General features: G+C 38.3%; 1 protein-coding gene, 1 long non-coding RNA gene and 1 pseudogene across 3 annotated transcripts in view; 2 read left to right on the forward strand and 1 right to left on the reverse strand.

Annotated features, from left to right (window-relative positions):
* The first annotated feature begins 238 nt into the window (after nucleotides 1-238).
* Nucleotides 239-4,670, forward strand: LOC137729679 (glutamate receptor 2.7). The gene is made up of 5 exons (XM_068468686.2): nucleotides 239-573; nucleotides 1,582-2,912; nucleotides 3,014-3,329; nucleotides 3,471-3,877; nucleotides 3,972-4,670. Exons 1-5 carry the CDS (start codon nucleotides 276-278, stop codon nucleotides 4,563-4,565), a joined length of 2,946 nt encoding a protein of 981 aa, XP_068324787.1. The 5' UTR covers nucleotides 239-275; the 3' UTR covers nucleotides 4,566-4,670.
* Nucleotides 4,671-5,464: 794 nt separating this feature from the next.
* On the reverse strand, nucleotides 5,465-7,212 carry LOC148690998 (uncharacterized). The gene is made up of 3 exons (XR_015956859.1): nucleotides 7,189-7,212; nucleotides 5,849-5,940; nucleotides 5,465-5,591 (listed from the first exon to the last, which is right to left on the reverse strand). It is a non-coding gene; the product is annotated as an uncharacterized LOC148690998 (long non-coding RNA).
* Nucleotides 7,213-18,152: 10,940 nt separating this feature from the next.
* The window catches only part of LOC137711727 (glutamate receptor 2.2 pseudogene), a 1,672-nt pseudogene continuing 178 nt past the window's right edge, over nucleotides 18,153-19,646 (forward strand). The window contains exons 1-2 of the transcript XR_015956158.1: nucleotides 18,153-19,271; nucleotides 19,389-19,557. The product of XR_015956158.1 is annotated as a glutamate receptor 2.2 pseudogene (transcript). The remainder of the gene's footprint in view (nucleotides 19,272-19,388; nucleotides 19,558-19,646) is intronic.

A 19,646-nucleotide genomic window follows, 5' to 3' on the forward strand; every position in this document is an offset into this window, starting at 1 on the left:
ATAATGTAACACCTCGTGTACCGATCACACTGAAAAAACTCTCCAATTGCACAGTGCCACCTTCCCCCTTACTTAAGACTAAGGTAATGGGAAATTTCTTTGAAATACCTCCTCATCAGAAGTCAGCGATTCAGCAGTAGGGGACACTTCTTTGTTTGAATATTCAAATGGACTTTTGTTATATTGAAAATCCTACCGACTATGAATATTCAAATTCAGCAGTCAGCGATTCATCATCTTATAAATAAGGTTCTTAGCGTCCTTCACCCCCGGCCATGAATTCCAAGCCATCCAAGAGAGAGTATTCAAACATGACAAAAAACCCTATGATCAAACCCGTCTTTCTTTTCTTCCTATTCTTTAAAATTTTCTTCGTCGGGGCACAAAACACAACATTAATCCCAGTACATGTGGGAGTGGTTCTTGACTTGGACACCGGGTTTGGGAAAATGGGGATGAGCTGCATTGACATGGCCCTTGCCAACTTCTACGCCTCTCATGCAGACTACAAAACCAGGCTGGTCCTACACAAAAGGGACTCTGCAGAAGATGTTGTTGTTGCAGCTACCGCAGGTTCTTTCTCTACCTCTTCTCTTTTTTGTGTGTTCTCTTAAATATGTTTCACTATCTATTAGAATATTAAGGGTGTTGATTCCCAATTGGTTCAAATGGTCGGGGTCTTCCATGTTATTTGGTGTGGTTCGGTACTTTCACTTGGAGATGCTAAATGTCTGTGATCTGTCACAACCTTGGTGTATTCCGCTCAGCACGACCAAGGATGAGCCAGTATGGCTTGTGGGAAATTTAAATATTAATTATTTAATTTTCGATATTGAATGAAAAAAAATAAAAAATTAACCGGTGGCTGTTTCTTCTTCTATTAAGTGCTGTGTCTGAGGAATGTCTTTTTTTTTTTTTTTTTATTTTTTTTATTTTTAGGTCAAACAATAGATTTTGTCAGATTAGGTATTAGATTAACTACTGGCAGGGTTTGAACCCGTGTCGTTATGCAAATACTCTACAGCTTTTCACCGGCCACTTACATATGAGGAATGTTGTTAAGAAGTGTTGTTTTGTTGAAGTGGCTGCCCTTTGGCTTGCTACTGTTTTTTGGCTGCCGTCAAATTTTTTTCTGTTCATACAAGCTATCTTCGCATTTCAAAAAAAAAAAAAAAAATGTTTGTCAGTTTTCTCCAAGTTTTTCATTAGAACATTGCATCTAAGCAAGCCTCAATCTCCAAGTTAGTTTTCTACAACTGTACTCAATAATTTTTTTGTTGAGGTTTTACATAAGTTTGTTGTTATAACATAAATGAACTGTTATAATACTTCTTTTTATATATATATGCTATCAACTTTCGAGTTTCGTTAACTAACAAGTGCATGCTGTTCTTGTTCTTCTTCAATTCATATATCCTTAATTTTGTTTGTTTTCTGAAATTGCTTCAACGTGGCTCATCCAAGGATCTGGTTGGGTTGGATTTGTATCGTGATCAACCATTATAATTTTCCAGAAATGCTTATTTCTGGCTGATGTTATATCAGAGTTTAATTAATTTCCATTTTTCACCTTTGAAACAGCTCTAGACTTGATAAAAAATGAGAAAGTGCAAGCCATCATAGGGTTAGAATCATCAATGCAAGCCAGCTTTGTAATTGAGCTTGGAGACAAAGCTCAGGTGCCCATAATATCATTTTCCGCGACAAGCCCTTCTCTTCAGGGTTCATACTTTTTCCGAATTGCGCAGAATGACTCATCTCAAGTTAAAGCCATTAGTAGTGTCATCCAGGCCTTTGGTTGGACTGAAGCAGTGCCCATCAGTGTTGACAATGAGTTCGGAAAGGGAGTAATACCTTACCTGACTACTGCTTTGCAAGCAGTTGGTGCTCGTGTGCCCTACTGGAGTTTCATTCCTTCAACCGCCACGGATGAGGAAATTGTTGCAGAGCTTCGCAAGTTGATGTCAATGCGAACCAGGGTCTTCATAGTGCATATGTCCCCTTATCTTGGCTCTCAGTTTTTCTCAAAAGCAAAAGACTTTGGCATGATGGATGAAGGCTATGTTTGGATAATGACAAATGGGATGACTAACAGTTTTATTTCCTCGAGTTCTTCTGTCGACATAGACAACATGCAAGGGGTGTTGGGTTTAAAGACTTATGTTTCCATTACAAAAGAGCTTGAAAGTTTTAGAGCTAGATGGCAAACAAAATTTCGACAAGACAATCCAACTATCCCTAGTGTTAAATTGGGTATTTTTGGATTGTGGGCGTATGATGCTGCTTGGGCACTAGCCATGGCAGTTGAGAAGGTTGGAACAACAAACTTCCGCTTCCAAAAGATGAAAGATTCTGGCAATTCCACTGGTTTGGAGAGATTAGAGTTCTCTCAAAATGGTCTAGAACTTGTCCGAGAATTATCAGGTACAAGATTCAGAGGTCTTTCAGGAGATTTCAGCCTTATTAATAGGCAACTACAATCATCTACTTTTCAGATAGTCAATGTTAACGGTAATGGGGAAAGAGGGATTGGATATTGGACAACCAAAAATGGACTCGTAAGAAACATTAAATCGAACAGAAATACAAGCAGACACTCTAATTCTAATGCCAGTCTTGGACCTATTATATGGCCTGGAGACACCACCTCGGTTCCAAGGGGTTGGCAGATTAGTACGAATGGGACCTTAAAGGTTCTAGTCCCGGCGAAGCTAATGTATGATGAATTGATAAATGTAACGTATGATTCTAGAACTGGCACAACTAATGTCACTGGATACTGCATAGATGTCTTTACCGCTGTAATAGAGGCATTGCCGTACCCTGCTCCTTTTGAGTTTCATCCCTTTGCAAAGCCTAATGGTGAAAGAGCTGGAAGTTACATTGATATGATCAAGCAAGTAGTTCTCGGGGTAAAAACTCTTATTCTACGAGTTCTTCTTTCTTTATCCCCCCATTATTTTACAGTTTATTCTATCGACATTATGTTAACATTAGCACTTTTACTTGACAGAACTATGATGCTTTAGTTGGAGATATTACCATTAGAGCAAATAGATCCTTGTATGTTGACTTTACATTGCCGTACACAGAAGCGGGGGTATCGATGGTTGTGCCTGTCAAAGGAAATAATGGTGCTAAAAACACCTGGGTGTTCTTGAAGCCTTTGACCTGGGACCTTTGGGTAACCAGCTGCTGCTTTTTTATTTTCATTGGTTTTGTGATCTGGTTTCTTGAACACCCAAAAAACAAAGACTTTCAGGGGCCTCCACAGCACCAAATTGGCACAAGCTTTTGGTTCTCGTTCTCAACCATGTTTTTCATACATCGTAAGTACCCATCATGTTAATCATTCTTTAGTGATCACTGATGCTGTAGAAACAATTGATCTGCACTCTATGAACTAAGCAAAGCAATTGTTTTTTTCGATGACTCATTAATGCCATATCTGTTTTCAACTTTTGAAACAGGGGAGCTAGTGCTGAGCAACTTGGCTAGATTTGTAGTGATCGTATGGTGCTTTGTTGTTCTCATACTAACGCAAAGTTATACTGCCAGTTTAACGTCAATATTAACAGTCCAGCAGCTCCAACCAACCGTCACTGATATAAACACGCTCATTAAGAATGGGGACAAGGTTGGCTACCTACGAGGTTCTTTTATTTATGGGATTCTGAAGCAACTAGGATTTCAGGATGATAAACTTAGGGCCTATTATTCTAGAGAAGAATTGGATAAACTTCTTCAAGATGGGGATGAAAACGGAGGTATTTCTGCTGCTTTTGATGAAACGCCCTACATGAAACTTTTTGTTTCAACTTATTGTTCAAAATATACCATTTTCGAGCCAACATTCAAAACTGATGGTTTTGCATTTGTAAGTCCACTTGTTCTCTTTCTGGGCTTCTCTCCTCTAACTAGTACATGTTTTCTGATGTGGGGATTTTTTTTTTCGGTTGGGTTACATGCAGGTCTTTCAAGAAGGTTCGCTTCTCACGCGTGATTTTTCAGATGCACTCACTCAAGTGCGCGAGGGAGATAAAATGAAGGTCATCGAAGATAAGTGGTTCAAGAAAAATGAAAGTTGTTCAAACTCCGACACCGTGGGAAGTTCCAACACTCTTGGTCTTGATAGCTTTTGGGGCCTCTTCATCGTTGCTGGTGTTGTTTCATCACTAGCTATCCTCATATTTACAGCTATGTTCCTCTATGAGCATAGCCACATCTTGACACGCGCAGATACAGAAGCCTCGTTTTGGACAAGAATTCATGAAATATTAAGAGTATATTACGGAAAAGACCTGACTTCGGATATTTCTAGGAAGAGCACGCTGCAAGATAGTGATCATGGTATAGCTGCTGCTGAATCTTCACCAAACAGCAGCTGTCCCCCAAGTTCATCATCAAGCTCTCCCGACTGCGCTGGACTGCACCTTGTTCATCAAGAGCTGGTGGGAACTCCTAATTCTTCCGTGCATGGTGGTGATCTGAGTCCGAATGGTCAAGCAACGGCAACCCAAGACAGTAGTACTCATGAATATGGTATTAACTTCCTCCCCAAGTGAGAGAGACAGACCTAAACCCTAAATTAGAATAGACTATTGCCCAAGAAAGCTATTGATTCAGAGTAAATTATTTTGTAAATATATGTTCTCCCTATATTGTTTTTCTTATCTTAATTGATGATTTATGACATGCAAAGGGAGTTGAAGAGATTGATGCCTTCCCTCATCACCCGCCACGTGCAAGAATTTATATGCAGCCAGAGACAAGTTCTCCGCAGGGCTATGTTCTCCCTGAAACTCCGCCTAACATTTTGAAAACTCTTCGACTATATACCACATTAGTCGCTAAAATTTTTCACTGCACAACTGCACTCCAATGCTCCGGCTTGTACATGTGTTGGTGCCACAATTCCTCCTGCGAAGCTTAGAACTCTTTTTCAGTTTAAAAATGTCTTTGAACACCTTCAGTAGGCATTAGGCTCTTTGAAATGAGTTATTTGTTATGTCAAATGTGCTCTATTAGTTAAAACCAACAGAAATATTGAATGATGTTATTTTTAGATTATAAACTTGCACCGTAAGTAATATGAGCTTTCTATCAAGAGATTGTGTCATACAGGGTTAAATCTATGTTAAGTTCTTTAGGTCTCGTTTAGCAATTCGGACTATACTGACTATTTGAATCGGATATGATAAATAATCATCGGATAGTATTGACTAAATTAGTTGGGCATTTGGTGAATGTTGGACCAATGACCGTATTATTTATAGTGTGTTTGGTACTTTTTTTTTTTTTTTTTTTACCGATACCGTGTTTGGTAGTTGTTAATAATATTTTTAAATTGATAATTAAAAATAAATACAAATGTGTTTTTAAAAATAAAAGTTCACAATTCAAAAAAAAAAAAAAAAACAAAAAAACAAAAAAAGCAAATAAAAAATCATCAATTCTTTTTCCACCATCATCGTCTTCCTTTTCTTTCATCCATCAACTAATCAAATTGCAGAAGCAAATCTCCAAATTATTGTTCGGAGCTTGCACACCCAATGTCCATGCATTACAAGGGAGTAAGTGCAGCCAAAAACCTAGGTGAAATGAAAAAACCCAGTTTTGAGTTTTTAATCCATTGAAACCAAAACTCAGATGAAATCCTTTCCAGTTTTGAGTTTAATCACCGAACATCATCCAAATCAAATAACAATTAAGCCAAAAACCCAGATAATGTCTTTCCACAACAGGAACAGCATGACTTGGATTCAATCTCCCACCTCTGGTTTTCCGTTCAAAATCTGCTTGATGTTAATCGGAGGTACGGATGGAGAAAGAGGCGGAGAAGGAATACCTTAGTTGAGAAGGAGTTCCCGATGTGTAGAAGCAGATGGCGAGATGGTTGGAGCAGTTATTTTTGCTTTAGTGTGAAGTTCGTGAACCCGACTAAATAATACCAAGTATTGGACGAGATAAGCAAGCGGGCGTAAGGGGTATAAAAAAAGAAAAAAAAAAAAAAAAAAAACTAATGAAAAGGGTTTGAAAACTTTGAGTTTTAATGATAAGGACAAGATAAAGGGTAAAGTGAATAGTACCAGAATTGACTTTTTAGTGTAAAAATGTGGTTTTTCGTTAAAGTGAACAGTATCATGAGTTTTTCATTAAAACTCCGTATAAAAAATGGTGGGGCCGGATTAATAATCGGGTGCTTATTTAGTCCAAAATTCACCAAAAATCTGTTTCGTATTATATAGTACCATCCCGTGTCTAATACGGTATGCCAAATGATAATCACAAACTAATTGGATGTTTATTAAAAAAAAAAAAAGGGTTGTTTTATTTGGCACCCCATGTTTTGTTGATTACACCTCACATACTTAAAACACACCACATCTACTTTTTAAATTAAAAAAATATCTTAATACACCCCACATTCTTTCCCAAGCTACCCTCACACCCTAAACTCCTCACATACACCCACATTAAACTTGCTTATTCGTCTTCACAAACTTGTTGCCACCAGTTTTCTTTTCAATTTTCATATCAATAACCTATATAATTCTTCAATCTTTCTTTTAGTCGAAATGAGTTTTCATTAAAGCAAAGACAAAATGACACAAGCCTCACCCAAACTGACTCGAGGGCAAAAGGGTTTAAGTCTTGCAGTTGTATGTATATATATTGAAGTGATGGAGTTTCACATTGAGTTTTCAAACTTTTACGGAAAACTTGTTCATTCATTTATGGAAAAATAGTCATATTGCTTATGTGAGATCGTAGATGTAAATTTTAGGCATGACTCAAAGAAAGAACTTGGGGTGTATTTAGAATCTTCTTTTTAATTTTTAGAACATTTTAGGGCTTAAATAGTCATTTTATACAATTTAATATTAAATCATTATGTGGGGTGTAGTCAACAAAATATAGGGTGTTAATAAAAAAAAAACCCTAAGAAAAAAACACAAGGCATGAAGGGCGACATAAAACCAAACCCTAACCATTAAAGAATTCATAAACGGTTAAATGAAACACAAAAATAGAGATAAACAAAAGTTAGACAATTCAAAATGTCACGCCCCAATCCCGACATACGTCCAAGATCGATGCGCGACAGTGAACTGTAAGGGGATGCCAGGAAATTCAAACTGAAAACAACAATAATCACAATTGTTTAAGGAAAAGTATAGGGGTAACCTAACACTCCAAGCTCTTTGAATTCTATCTGCTACCCCAGAACTCCTCGTATCTACTAAAACCTGCACAATCACCCCTACACCATGGGAATGGTGCACCAGGCAAACAACAACCCCGATAAGCCGCGACGCTCGTGTGAGTGACAATAATTCGACGTATATGATAATATTAAAAACCATCCATCGATCACGGTTTATATACATCAAATATAAAATCATATTTTATGAAATCATCATCAAGTCACTGAAAATCCCAAAAGATTCACCCAGGCATCTAATGGCTCGTCTGAAACAAGTCACCAAAGTTCACAACCACAAACTCATGCAAGACAAAGAAAAGTAGGGTTAGAGCGACACAGTTCGGCCGAAGCCTACATCTTTGAAGCTATCTCAATCCAAACTCAATCTGAAGAATCAACGAAGCAATTAATTGGGTTCCAAACCTCTCAACGGAGCCATAATACCAAATGGGATTCCGGACTACTCAATGGAATCGCATAGGAGAAGGGATTCCGGACCATCACTCAACGAAATCTGAGTGGATACGATTCTGGACCACTCAACAGAATCGCGGAGTACAATGCATCTTGAACCACTCAATGAAATCCAAGCTAGATACGATTCCGGACCACTTAACGGAATCGCGGAGCACAAGAGATTCCAGACCACTCAACCGAATCTGGATGGAGCAGGGAACTAGACCACTCAACGGAACCCCAGCGGATACCCAGTTCTGGATTACTCAACGGAACTGAGCGGAAGACCAACAACCATAATGTACAACGACTCAAAGCAACAAGGCAAGGCACAAGTTACTCAATTCATAAAGGCTCAACAAAGTGAAACAAGACACAAATACTAAATTTAGAGTGAATCAACGAAACGGGAAATGAAACAATATCGAAGCAACATTCCAATCATACAAGTCAAATCTCATTTCATAAACATAAATCAATGAAAACATATTTATAAAACCAAGTCATATCCACACAGGATAACAATTACGAAAACAGGGTAATCACCAATATCACATATATTAAAGTCATTCACCTAGAGTCTGCGCTAACGCACCCTAGCACAAGAATTGAGATGTCATGCACTATCATTACCTAAAACAAAGCACAAGTCCACATTTAGATTTCCTTCGATAATCCACATACTCAAAAACTCCCATATGTCCCCCACACCAACATTTAATGAGAATCAAACCGTCGTTCAAATGTAGGGTCCATGATCCTTCGTCACTTGCTTCGTAAGATCCAACCACCAGATTTTCAATTCGTAAGTTCCTAAGGTCCTTAAATATTATGTACAACAATACCTCAAAGTTTGGTGGCAATCCAACGGTCAGATCATCAATTCATATAATGTTCAAGTGGCAGACCTTAACGAAATTTGCCGAATTCTGCAGATTTTGCAAATTTTCTGGGCAATCTTTAGAACTCTATATCTCACTCATTTCTCACCCAAATTCGACCTATAACATACCAAAACGAAGCTAGAGAAGTGTAGAACAAGATTATACTGGCTTGGAGTCCAAATGATGGCTGGAGGTAGCCGAAAAATGGCCTGAAAGATGGAAGTCCGTTGAAAAACTGGTAACTCGCCGGAATTTATGGGCAAACTTTAAACGTCCATAACACTCTGTCAATACTCAACCAAATTGAGTAATTCAAAAATGAAAATCATATCTTGGAACGAGACGAACAGATTGGTACCTTTCCCGATGGGTAACTCGCAGTGGTTTGGCCGGAAAATGGTCTGGAAGGTCACGGGTTCGCCAGAAATTGGGCAAACTTTAAATCGTTGTAACTTTCTCATTTTTCAACCAAATCACACGATCCAAACATGAAAATTCATCTACACATCATGAGGAATCAATTTATACCTGTTTTGAGTCCAGAAGATGGCGAAAATTTTCTGAATCACGCCTAGAAGTCTCGGCCCAAAACCTCGTTCTTCGAACTCGTGTTTTGGGTTCATTTTCATTGAAACAAAAATCACAATGGAGTTTATGGTGGTGAGGACATGCAGATAATGGTGGTTTTGGTGTTCAACAAGCCAAAATTTTGGTGGTGGTGATGGTTTGTTTCACGGAGAGAAAGAGAGAGCTGAGAGAGAATGAGACAACTCTTGAGAGAAAGAGGGAACGGGAGAGAAAAAGGAGGAGAGAGAGTTCCAGAATTTTTTGGGTGCCCACATGGCACTCACCCAATGGTTTGACAAAAATATCACATGTCCAATTAATTATCAATTTACCAAAATATCATCGACGTTCAAAACCTTATAAAATCTTCGTTATAACTCCAAATTACGTTCTGTTTGTGCCCAAACGTTTGTCTCGACGAATACTATCCAAATATATAAAGATAAGTGAAAAAATACGTAGGGATGAAATATGCCGTAAATATAAAAGCGTCAAAACTAAGAATACGAAATAGGTAATTTTAAATAGTGAAATCCAGGAACGGGATTTCACACAAAAGGATGGGATCTCAAGTCGCATGCATTCGGATAAAAATATGTGTCACCAATAGGAAATAAACATATTAATTAATCAACACTTAATTGATAATTCAATCATGAACAATTGCATCATTTATTTTGTAAAATTTAATTTAGATATTTAGTCTTCCTAGCATTATCTAAAACAAACAATTTGAATCCACTAGGAACAGTTAGAAATACGAGGTTAAATTTTAGATTTTTAGCACCTTGCATTGAAGATAGCCTAATTACCTGGATATATTCAATTCCCTTTGTGTATTTTGTGATTGGGTATCTAATTCCCTTGATGTATAAAACAGTGTCTCCTAATAATTTGCTCCTTTTAGTTTCTTATCTCCAACTCAAGTGTAAAAGTAACCTAAAACCAGTGGGATATGTATATCCCAAAAGTCAAAGCAGTACCCGTTAAAACGCACCTGACCAAGTATCATACGTTAAACGAAGCTAGGTCAGGAGACTAGGACGACCTCCAGGGCCATGGATCACACAAGACCCTTTGATGGAGGTACGAACCTCGCTATTTGATTCGTCCTTCACACAGCACAATTTTCTGTTTTGAAAGTTAAAAGAATTTCAACTTACCTGTCTCAAATTTTTTACTAATGAGATTTCATAGAAAATAAAATACAAATGCCATTGATAATTTGGGGGTAATTCTAGGGATTGCAACGGGGCAAATTAGGTTCAGATGTGTCATCCCCATAACTGAACCCGTTTGTTTTCCCCGTACCCGAAACCGTAAAAAACCCGAATGGGTATTACCCGTAACCAAATTCGTTGGGTAAAGGACTCCCCATCAGGTAACGGTTTTTCGTTATGAACCGACCAAGAATTACGCACCACACTAAGTTTGAAAAATAATCCAACACCCCAGTATCAGGCATCCAATTAAGCAGAGCCCCTTATAAGTTATGGCAATTATAATGTGATGATAACATCAAGAACCACTAACAAGTAACAAACGTTTAATTTAATTTCTGGTCCTTAATTGGTACACCCTCATATCCGTTACACCTTAAAACACGCATACAGACAGAGAAGAAAGAGAAGGATTAGCTATTAGCTACTGATGCTGAAGCCGTAGTAAATGTCACAACCCACACAAACATAACCAAAAATAAAAACCAAATTAAAGAAAAATAGAACCTAGCTAAGCTATAAGACAAAGAAGAAATCTCCTTAGATAAAAAAGACTTATATGCACCATTGGTTGTTGGAAGATCTGACGACCACGCGGTAAACGCCGGGTTCCAGTAACCCATTTCGCCACCGCCAACCACCGGAGCCGAATCCAAAATCGATGACCAACCATGAAACCGTTTTGTTGGTGATGGCTTGGAGGTGGCTGATTTTGGTTGTTATTGTTTCTCCAGAAAGAGCTGCACAGACCAAGTGAAGGAGCTGCACAGAACAAATAGGTTTCCTTCCCAAAATTGAAGTATTGAACCATTTTTCTGACCTTCGAGTTCCTCCAGATTCCATGATTCATTGAAACTGAAATCATTAAAAATTTTAGAATAAAGATATAAACCTTTGAAGTTTGCACTACACTCTCAAGACCCTTGGAGTCTCCCAAGAAGTATAAAAGTTGCTGGAGAAAAAAAAAAAAAAAGATTTCATTCTTTTATTAAAAAAAAATATAAATATTTTTTAGGATTCTTTAGATTTAAACCCTTACAACTCTTGTCATGTCCCGGCCTGGGGCGGATCAATTCCCGGGCCCGCTCCACCACCGTAACACGATATTGTCCGCTTTGGGCCCCGACCACGTCCTCACGGTTTTATTTTTGGGAACTCACACGAGAACTTCCCGATGGGTCACCCATCCTGGGAATGCTCTCGCGCGCTTCTCGCTTAACTTCGGAGTTCCAATGGAATCCGAAGCCAATGAGCTCCCAAAATGCCTCGTGCTAGATAGGGATGGGAATATACATTTAAGGATCACTCCCCTAGGCGATGTGGGATGTCACAATTCACTCCCCTTAGGGGTCCGACGCCCTCGTCGGCACACCACGACCAGGGTTAGGCTCTGATACCAAATTTTCATATCCCGGCCCGGGACGGATCACTTCCCAGGCCCGCTCCACCACCGTAGCACGATATTGTCCGCTTTGGGCCTCAACCACGCCCTCACGGTTTTGTTTTTGGGAACTCACACGAGAACTTCCCGATGGGTCACCTATCCTGAGAATGCTCTCGCGCGCTTCTCGCTTAACTTCGGGTTCTTCTCGCTTAACTTCGGAGTTCCAATAGAACCCGAAGCCAGTGAGCTCCCAAAAGGCTTCGTGCTAGGTAGGGATGAGAATATACATTTAAGGATCACTCCCCTGGGCGATATTGTCCACTTTGGGCTTACCATTCCCTCACGGTTTTGTTTTTGGGAACTCACGAGCAACTTCCCAGTGGGTCACCCATCATGGGGAGTGCTCTAGCCTCCTTCTCGCTTAACTTCGGAGTTCCTACGGAACCCAAAGCCAGTGAGCTCCCAAAAGGCCTCGTGCTAGGTAGGGATGGGAATATACATTTAAGGATCACTCACCAGGATGATGTGGGATGTCACAACTCTTAAACTCTAGACAAAAACTCATATATATTATAACTTCTAAATAAAACCCAAATTTTAAAGATGATGTCATGTTAGATAAAAGATGTCCATGAATTTGTGTTTATTTACAAAATCATGCCACCAAATCTCTTATACGTTTCTTTTTGCTAGACATTTAATTTGTTTAGTATATTTTTTATATTGTGTGAACTCCTCCAATCCAAAATCTAATTAGATCAAATATATACGGACATATATTCTACATTTATGTATACTAATACCATAAAAAGAAGTAGGTAAATTAATTTTGTTACAAATTTAAAAAGTAGGCACATTAATTTTCATGTAATTATACAGTAGGTAAATTATTTCATAAAATCAAACAATAATAGATATTGTTTTCAAAAATTTATTTTTCATAGTAGGTAAATTTTTTCATGTACTTATACAGTAGGTAAATTATTTCATAAAATTAAACAATAGATATTGTTTTCAAAAAATTAATTTTCATAGTAAGTAAACTATTTTCATGTAATTATACTGTAGGTATAAAATTAAACAATTGATATTGTTTTCATAAAATTAATTTTCATAGTAGGTAAATTATTTTCATAAAATTAAACAATAGATATTGTTGAAAATAAACACTAAATTAGGTATATTCAAATTGAAATTTATTGTAGAAATTAAAAAAAAAATTCCAAATTAATTCCTCTATCTAGACCCATATTTCATGGCTATAAGGCCTTGCCAAATTCAATGCACGTGATCAATTAAAACAAAATTACAAGAACTTTCCATACTAGCTTAGAAGGGGTATATTAGGGATCCAAAAAATATAAAAACGGACATACAAACTTAATTTGGTAAGTTGCTTAGTTGGATCCTAATCATTGGGTTTTATTCGAATAAATATTTTATGATGGGCTAGAGGCTAGAAAAAATGAGTTTGGAGGGGGAAAGTTAAATTTTCAGTATTTTTTATTAAAGAATGAAAACGGGGCGGGTTCGGTACGGATTCGGAGCGGATACTCCCATAACCATAACCGAACCTGAAACCGAACAATTTATCCAACGGTTACCCATAACTGTAAAAAACCCGAAATTTGATCCCCGAAACAAAACTGTTTGGGTTGGTTACCTGCGGGGATCGAATTTGACGGATTAAATTACCATCCCTAGGTAATTCATTTGTTTGCATCAGGCTAATAGGGGCCAGATCAATGAAATACCTGATTGTGTTCTATCATATATTGTGTCTAAATTAACAACCAAAGATTTGGTTAGAACCCGCCTACTGTCGAAAAGATGGCTAATTTCCTGGGAATCAAGGAGAAATCTTAATTTCGATTTTCCCAACATGTTCAATCATGGTCTTCCTCCAGATGCACTAAAAAGTGATGCGCAGGCCGAAAGGTTCTTCCACCACGGTAGATACTATGATCAGATTCTTGAGGAATTTGTGAAACGAGTTCAACAATTCTTGCAGACTTTTCCAGGACCAAAGATAGATTCCTTGAGGACCATTCTCTATGATTGTTTTTATAAGTATGAACACATTTTTTATGATTGGTTTACTCTTGCATTTGGAAGGGGAGTTGAAGAGATGGATATGTTCCCACACCCGCGACTTGACTTTATAGGCAGCCGGAGACGAGTTACTTGTTTCCCAAGTGGCTTTTACATTTATCTAACAAAAAAACTGTTTCGAATTTGAAGTATTTATCTGTGCAGCGCTATGTGCTCCTTGAATCTCTGCCGCGATTGAACAATTTGAGAACTCTTCGACTGTATACTACATCAGTCGCTAAACTTATCCCATTCTAAATTTCTTATAGCGACGTTGGAAGAACTAAACCAAATGTTTACGATTGCACTATTGCATGCAAACATATTTACTGCTACAGCAGCAAAAGACACATCTACCCTTGAACGTCTTTAGCTTGTCTTATCCCATTCTAATCGGGATTCATGAGTATTGATTTTTCGTTACTTACAAATGATCAAGAATCGTTCGAGTGGTTATAATCATTTCCTGTATCTGAGTTGAGATAGGAAAATATCGCCATACGCTCCTAGTACGAGTTCATGTACATGTGGAGATTTTGGTGATGTACGATGATTATTGATTGACTTGACAAGTCAATTCGTGTTCCGTTGGTCCACATGGACAAGATTTTACACATCTTGGTAGAAGTGCCCAATCTTGAATCTATCGGATCTTCTGACATTTCGATCAATACCTATTATGACGGTAATTCCATTTTTACCCCTATGTACTAAAAGGCATTCCAATTAACCTTGGGTACATGTCTACCCTACTGCACTTCGTATTGCCTTGAAAATGATGCACTGTCTAAGAGAACTGTTGACGTTGGAAGTGCAGTCGTGACCATTAATTACTCAATCACCCAAGAAATACTCAGTTGAACGAATCTTATCGTGGTGATTGATTATCTTGAAAACTACCGTTGTAGTTGATGTTATGCATTCGATCCAGTTTTCTCATACACTAGATTTGATGGGCTTGCTTTGATCCTCAAATTCTCGAGTATTTTTCTAGCCTTCTTGACGTAGTTACTTTTCACTAAGTTTGAGAGAACTTCACTATGAATTTGCTTGCCAAGGCATTGTAGACTACGTTGGCTCAATTACATGGCAGGTGTGCCACTATTGTATCTCTTCGTGAAGCAAGTTTTACTACTAAGTTTTGGAGAAGTCTTCTTGAAGACCACATGTAGTAAGTTTTGTCGCCGGCTACATTTCACCCTCAGACTAACGGCTAGTCTGAATGATTTAACGGGACCTTCATGGTGTGTTACATTTATATGCTGTATATTTGTAGCAAGATCGTATTAGACACTTATTTCTGTTAGAACTGCTTGTAACTACGGTTACAATTTTTGGTCTTGTTTGTGACACATTTGAGGCCTAGTTTGAAGATTCTTCTCTTAGCACTTGTTTGACAGAGGAGTTTTACGAACAAGTGTTCAATTGTGAGAGTTCACAATATAGAATTGTTTTATTGTTGTTGTTGCCCAAGGGGGTAGTGTGTGAGCACAGTAGAGACTTGACCAGACGTTGTTTGTGTAATTCCCAATGGGGCATGATGGTAATATTGCACCCTCAAGAATTTGTTACTTGCTTATCATGATAATAGTGAGTTGTCGATATCGTGGGCTGCAGACCGTAGTATCAAGGACTTATTTATTGGATTCATTAAGCAAATAAATAGGTAGGTCCTTTTACATTAGTGTACTTACTTGTGTTTGTTGTATTTTACCTATTTATTACTTGGGCTTGACCTAAGAATATTATGTACTTACTTTTGGAGTACGCGATGCGGAAAGGTAATAGAAAAATCCTATGTTCAGTTTTGCTATCAGTACAACTACACTAAACCTTATGTTGTTATATATATGTATTTTCGATGGGACGTTAGTACATATAAATATTTTCGACGTTTTGTTTTTGCGAAAACTATTATATTATAGTATTGTACTGAAGAAGAAGGAAAGTATGAGTTGGGGGCATGAAAAAGGAAGTATGGCACTCCAATCGCGATGGAGTGGCATTTTCTCTTTTTGTACAACAGCAGGGGTAGATTGTGACAATCCGTCCCTACTTTTCACTGTAATTTCTTTTCCATTGGTGTGAATTGATGATTTTACCCTTTTTAGACAAAAGTGGAATCTAACATGGACGTGGTTGTCGACTTTTGGTTTCATTTTCCTAGTTTCATACTAAATTAGTACTCGTTGTCACGAATACGTGAGCGTGCGTTAGACTCGAGTCAGATCTGTAACGAAAAAGTTACGCTTCGTTAGAGTATATTAGTCACGGGTAATTTTGTACACGCATGTACGAATTTACAGTGTCGGAAACTATCAAAAGGATAGATTTGTACATTAAAAATTGTACAAATTCATCCAATCCCTAAAAGGGATCCGGGCTTCTTTCTTTCACACCCATCCACTAATCAACTTTTGCTTTTTCCTTCTTTTCCCCTCCACCACTCACATCCTTTCCCTCAATGTGGGCAACCAATCAAAAGTCATCACCGATCAGATTTTACCCAAAAATCCGTCCTCCACTCACAGCACTCAAACTTCACTCTCTCAAACCCTTTCTCCTTTCTCTGCACACGCAGAGGGGCCGAAAGGCCATGCACCAACCCCAGTCACTTTCACTCGACTTCTCCGGAGAGTTAGACCGTCGGACCACCACCGTGCCCTGTCCTTCTCTATTCTATAAGCTTAGACCATAAGCAATGAGCATCAACCATGAGTGGGGCTTGCACTGCACAGTGGCCACTGCCACTGTTCATCATCTTCTCCAATGAGTTCTTGTCGAGTTCGACCAAGGTAAGGTCTCTGGACACTAGTTTTGAATTCCTCTCATCGAATTTGTGGATGTGTGACTCATTTTCAGACATCTTAGTGAAAGGTCAACGTTGAAATGACTCGGAAGAAGAAATCCTGAAATTTTGGAGGCTGGAACCGTGACCATTTGGTCACTTTCAGATCATTTTTCCGGCCAACCTCGACCTCAAATGGACTCCTAATAGGTTTATACTTGTTCCCTATATTCCTAAATTCAGAATGGCTTTTGAATCACTGAGTTTGGTTAACTATGGAGTTAGAAATTCACTTTGAAAGTTGGGAAGAAATTCCCAGATTTCTGGAAATTTGGATCCGTGGTCATTTGGCCACTTTCAGGCCAAATTCCTGGACAACACGGACCACATTTGAACTTTCAGTAAATATAGATCGATTCATTACATTCCTAGGAATTGGTCTTTGTAAAATTGAATTTGGTTGAGAATCGAGCTCGTTAGGAGCTCTGGAAGTTGGACCTTCAACCTACAAAACGCAAGAGCTTGTGAAGACGGCGAGTACAGCCATACTCGCGGCGCGTGGGCTCACATGGGTCATCGGCGCGTGCAGCCACTTGTGGTGGCACATCCGGCCTCCGGCCAGCGTGTGGTCAAGTGTGTGTGGGTCCATGAGTAGATTGATTTCATATATTCAAACCTTATGTTTGGGAAATCTACGGATGTTTTATTTAAGTTTCCATTTGTAAGTTATTAAACTAAGTTAATTAGTAATTTCACATATAAGGCAAACGTATCCTGAGGACTTACGGGGTCAAACAAGGCTTGGAGGCTTCGTTTTGACTACATATCTGTGAGTGGGCAGTATATTCTTATATATATATATATATATATATATATATTGATGTATTAAATGCGTGAGGCGTGGGCGAGGCGTCCGAGGCCAAGCCCGGCCTAGGCATGAGGCGTGAGGCGAAGCCTCACGGGATTTAATTATATATATATATATATATATATATGTTTTATGTATTATACATATAATTGTATAAAAATAATACTACGTAAAATAAACATACATTCTCAATTTTTCATTCAAATCCATAGTCATTCAAAAGATAATATCATCTAAATTCATTATTCAAAGGTAATATCATCCAAATTCATCATTCAAAAGGTAATACAAACAAAGAAAACAATCATTCATCCAAATCCTCTTCATAGAAATCAAAATACAACCAAAGATATCAATCAATCATCCAAATCCTCTTCATCTAAATAAAAGGCATCATCCTCTTCATTGCCAACTCTAGATGACCTTGTAGGATATGTCATCAGTTCATCAAAAGATTCTTCCGAATCATATTCTTCAATGCCCTAAACAATAAACATTAGATGCAAGCATACAGTTAATGAACCAACAATTTATTAATTAATTTATATACCAACAATTTCCAACAATTTATTAATTAATTTATATACCCCTGTAGTCCCGACTATATTTTGCATGTAGAAATGTTTGGGTTCAGCTAATTGTATCTAAGTGCCAATTTATGGCACACAGTGTAACATTAAATTGTTGATGTATCTAAGTGCCGGTTGGACTGAAACAGTGCCCATCAGCGTTGACAATGAGTTCGGAAAGGGAGTAATACCTTACCTGACTACTGCTTTGCAAGCAGTTGGTGCTCGTGTGCCCTACTGGAGTTTCATTCCATCAGTAGCCACGGATGGAAATTGTTGCAGAGCTTCACAAGTTGATGTCAATGCGAACCAGGGTCTTCATAGTGCATATGTCCCCATCTCTTGGCTCTTGGTTTTTCTCAAAAGCAAAAGACTTTGGCATGATGGATGAAGGCTATGTTTGGATAATGACAAATGGGATGACTAACGGTTTTATTTCCTCGAGTTCTTCTGTCGACATAGATGACATGCTAGGGGTGTTGGGTTTAAAAACTCATGTTCCCATTACAAAAGAGCTTGAAAGTTTCAGAGCTAGATGGCAAACAAAATTCCGACAAGACAATCCAACCATCTCTAGTGTTAAACTGGATGTTTTTGGATTGTGGGCGTATGATGCCGCTTGGGCACTAGCCATGGCAGCTGAGAAGGTTGGAACAACAAACTTCCGCTTCCAGAAGATGAACAATTCTGGCAATTCCACTGGTTCGGAGAGATTAGAGGTCTCTCAAAGTGGTACTGAACTTGTCCGAGAACTAACAGGTACAAGATTCCGAGGTCTACAGGAGATTTCAGCCTTGTTAATAGGCAACTACAATCATCAACTTTTCAGGTAGTTAATGTGAATGATAATGGGGAAAGAGGGATTGGATGTTGGACACCCAAAAATGGACTTGTAAGAAACATTAAATCGGACAAAAATACAAGCAGACACTCTACTTCTAATCCCATTCTTGGACCTATTATATGGCCTGGAGTCACCACCTCGGTTCCAAGGGGTTGGCAGATTAGTGCGAATGGGACCTTAAGAATTGGAGTCCCGCTGAGGTATGACGACTTTGTAACTGTCAAACATGATCCAAGCACTAACACAACGAATATCAGTGGATACTGCATTGATGTCTTTACTGCGGTAATAGAAGCATTGCCGTACCCTGTTCCTTGCGAGTTTCATCCCTTTGCAAGGCCTGATGGTAGTGCTGCTACTTACGATGGTTTGGTCTATCAAGTAGTTATTGGGGTAAAAACTCTTATTCTAAGCTTTATTTTTTCCCATTATTACTTCATATTTTTATTCTATGAAAAACATCGATTCAAACGTTAAAACATTAGCAATTTTACTTGACGATAAACTCAGGCCCTATTATTCTAGCGAAGAATTGGATAAACTTCTTCGCAACGGGAATGAAAATGGAGGTATTTCTGCTGCTTTTGAAGAAACTCCCTACATGAAACTTTTTATTGCAACGTATTGCTCAGAATATACCCTTGTTACACCACCGTTCAACTCTGATGGGTTTGCATTTGTAAGTTCCCCTTGTTTCTCTGTCTGGGCTTCTCTCCTTCAATTAATACATATTTTCTGACGCTGGATTTTTTTTTCTTTGGGTTATAT

Source organism: Pyrus communis, chromosome 15 (assembly GCF_041283825.1).
Source record: "Pyrus communis isolate YQ-2024b chromosome 15, ASM4128382v1, whole genome shotgun sequence".
NCBI lineage: Eukaryota > Viridiplantae > Streptophyta > Magnoliopsida > Rosales > Rosaceae > Pyrus > Pyrus communis.